We start from the raw sequence: 2,109 nt of genomic DNA on the forward strand, positions 1-2,109 counted from the left end.
TTTTGACCTGAACTTTATTTACTATACCCATGACTTACTTATTACAAGCAGCGACAGCTCCAATTGTATCTTAAAGGTTGGCTTTCCAGTCTGTATCGAGTTTCCTTTTGGAAACTTCAGCTGATTTTGAAAACACTGTCTCCTCGCTAAAACAGTTGCAATTATTGATGACCCTTTAGCTAAAGAAATCTTGTCTGATTCTACATTCAACTTTGGGCTTATGAAGCCTTTTTAATGACCTCGTGCTTGTCTTTCGTTGGGTGACTGGGTAAAGAGCTTGTTTTGGGGTTGGTTGACAAATTTTTGTGTGAGTAGCATGTCACTCTGCTCGCGTCGGAAGGACAAAGATGGGAGCTCTAGATTAGATAGCCTTTCACTATATAGTTTCTCACCAAGTCCAGAGATGCACTTGGTGGCTCTCCTTTGAACACCTTCAATCAACTGTATATCACTTTTGTAAAAAGGACCAGTGAGGCAGGTTCCAAAGTCAAGAACTAGTCTCACAATCGCCTTGCATAGCTTCAATAGGATTCCATGTGATCGGCTGGTAAGTGTTCTTTTAATAAGTCCAAGGTTAGAATTTGCTTTGGAAACATAGTATTCGCGGAACTTTAGAAAATTATTTATAGTAACTCCCAGATCTTTGCCACTGGTGCAAGTTCGGAGGGGAATAGGGAATGATGTGTGGTTATCACTCATAGTGTACTGGTGCAGAGGATTATTGTGACCAAAATGAATGGTGACACATTTTAATTTGTTGAAAGAAAGAAACCACCAGTCTGCCCATGCCCGAATATGGTCAAGGTTAGATTGCATTGATGATTTATCACGTACACCAAATAGTTTTGAGTCATTAGCGTAAAGGGATAAGTGGTTGCTGACTTCGGTAATCATATCATTTATATAAAGAAGAACAATGTGGGTCCCAAAAATGTTCCCTGGGGAACACTGCTTAGAACATTACAGGGCTGGGAGTAGGTACATTTGCTATTATGCAGAACTAATAAAAGAGAAGTCGAACAATGATAGTTGACAGCGTTATAAGGCTTAAGGATAAATTAAGCTAGTGACTTCATTGAAATTCAGCCTAACTAGAAAAATGTCGTCACATTTTTATCCAGCAGTTACTTTACCAGTTTTTTCAATGTTTCACCAATGTGAAATGGGCTATTTAAAATAGAGAAACTAAAGATTATATTCGCTTTTTTCAAGTACCTGAAGTTTCTCCTCCGACTCCCTCCTTACACTAGAAATACTTACCTGACGAATGAGTATCATTTACACAACTCTTTGATTCGGCTTCTGAGCTCGAAGATCATGCTCGCGTAAAAGCTCTAAGTGGTCTTTTTGATTGTGTATCAACATATCTGGTTTACAGTGCTGATTCGTGAATGCTCTATTTTTCGTGTTTTGTATACGTGTTTATATGAAGTTTTTATTTTAGTTTATTTCTTTTTTCCTATCAAAAACTGATATTTTACGCAACCAAGGCTTCTCCATTGGAAATTTGCATCAAGAAAAAGCAATACATAATTATTCTAATTACACCTAGTCTAGTACTCCATTCTAAAACGAGCTTCCCTGCTTTTGAAAATAACCTTTCAGATGGAGCAATGTAACTTGTATGCATAGAAATTTCATAGCTCATTGAAGAAGTACTACTAAAGCCTATATTAATCATACCCGAATACTTTAATATATTGCATATCCTTTCATAAATTAATGAAAGGATATGCTTGACTTAACGGGTAGCATAAGGATATGCTAAAGTTTGACATAAATTAATGAATAAAAAAATTGGCTATTTATTCTGATTTTAAATATATAATTTTTTCTTTTTAGTTCAAAATTACCCATCGAAAGCCAAAGGCCTGAGAAAATAGTATGGTAAATTTATGTAGCACCAAACAGTCCCAGTGCTACTTTGGATTATTTGGCCCAATGGTTATCGACAAACATATATACATATTTTTTTCTTAAATCAAAGAACACTATAAGATCAGACAACAATTGGATCTACATGCTCCTAAAACATGAGATGATGTTTTCATGTTTTGGAAATGTTCTAGATTTTAGAAGTATCTACTGTGAACATCAAACTGCTGATGA

General features: G+C 35.8%; 1 protein-coding gene across 1 annotated transcript; it reads right to left on the reverse strand.

Moving 5' to 3' along the window:
- Positions 1–231: 231 nt before the first annotated feature.
- On the reverse strand, positions 232–699 carry LOC148954237 (uncharacterized). Its single transcript, XM_089086206.1, has one exon. The coding sequence runs from the start codon at positions 697–699 to the stop codon at positions 232–234; it is 468 nt and encodes a 155-aa protein (XP_088942332.1).
- Positions 700–2,109: the final 1,410 nt, after the last annotated feature.

The sequence above is a fragment of the Artemia sp. Qi Xiang Cuo genome, chromosome 3 (genome assembly GCF_049724085.1).
Source record: "Artemia sp. Qi Xiang Cuo chromosome 3, ASM4972408v1, whole genome shotgun sequence".
NCBI lineage: Eukaryota > Metazoa > Arthropoda > Branchiopoda > Anostraca > Artemiidae > Artemia > Artemia sp. Qi Xiang Cuo.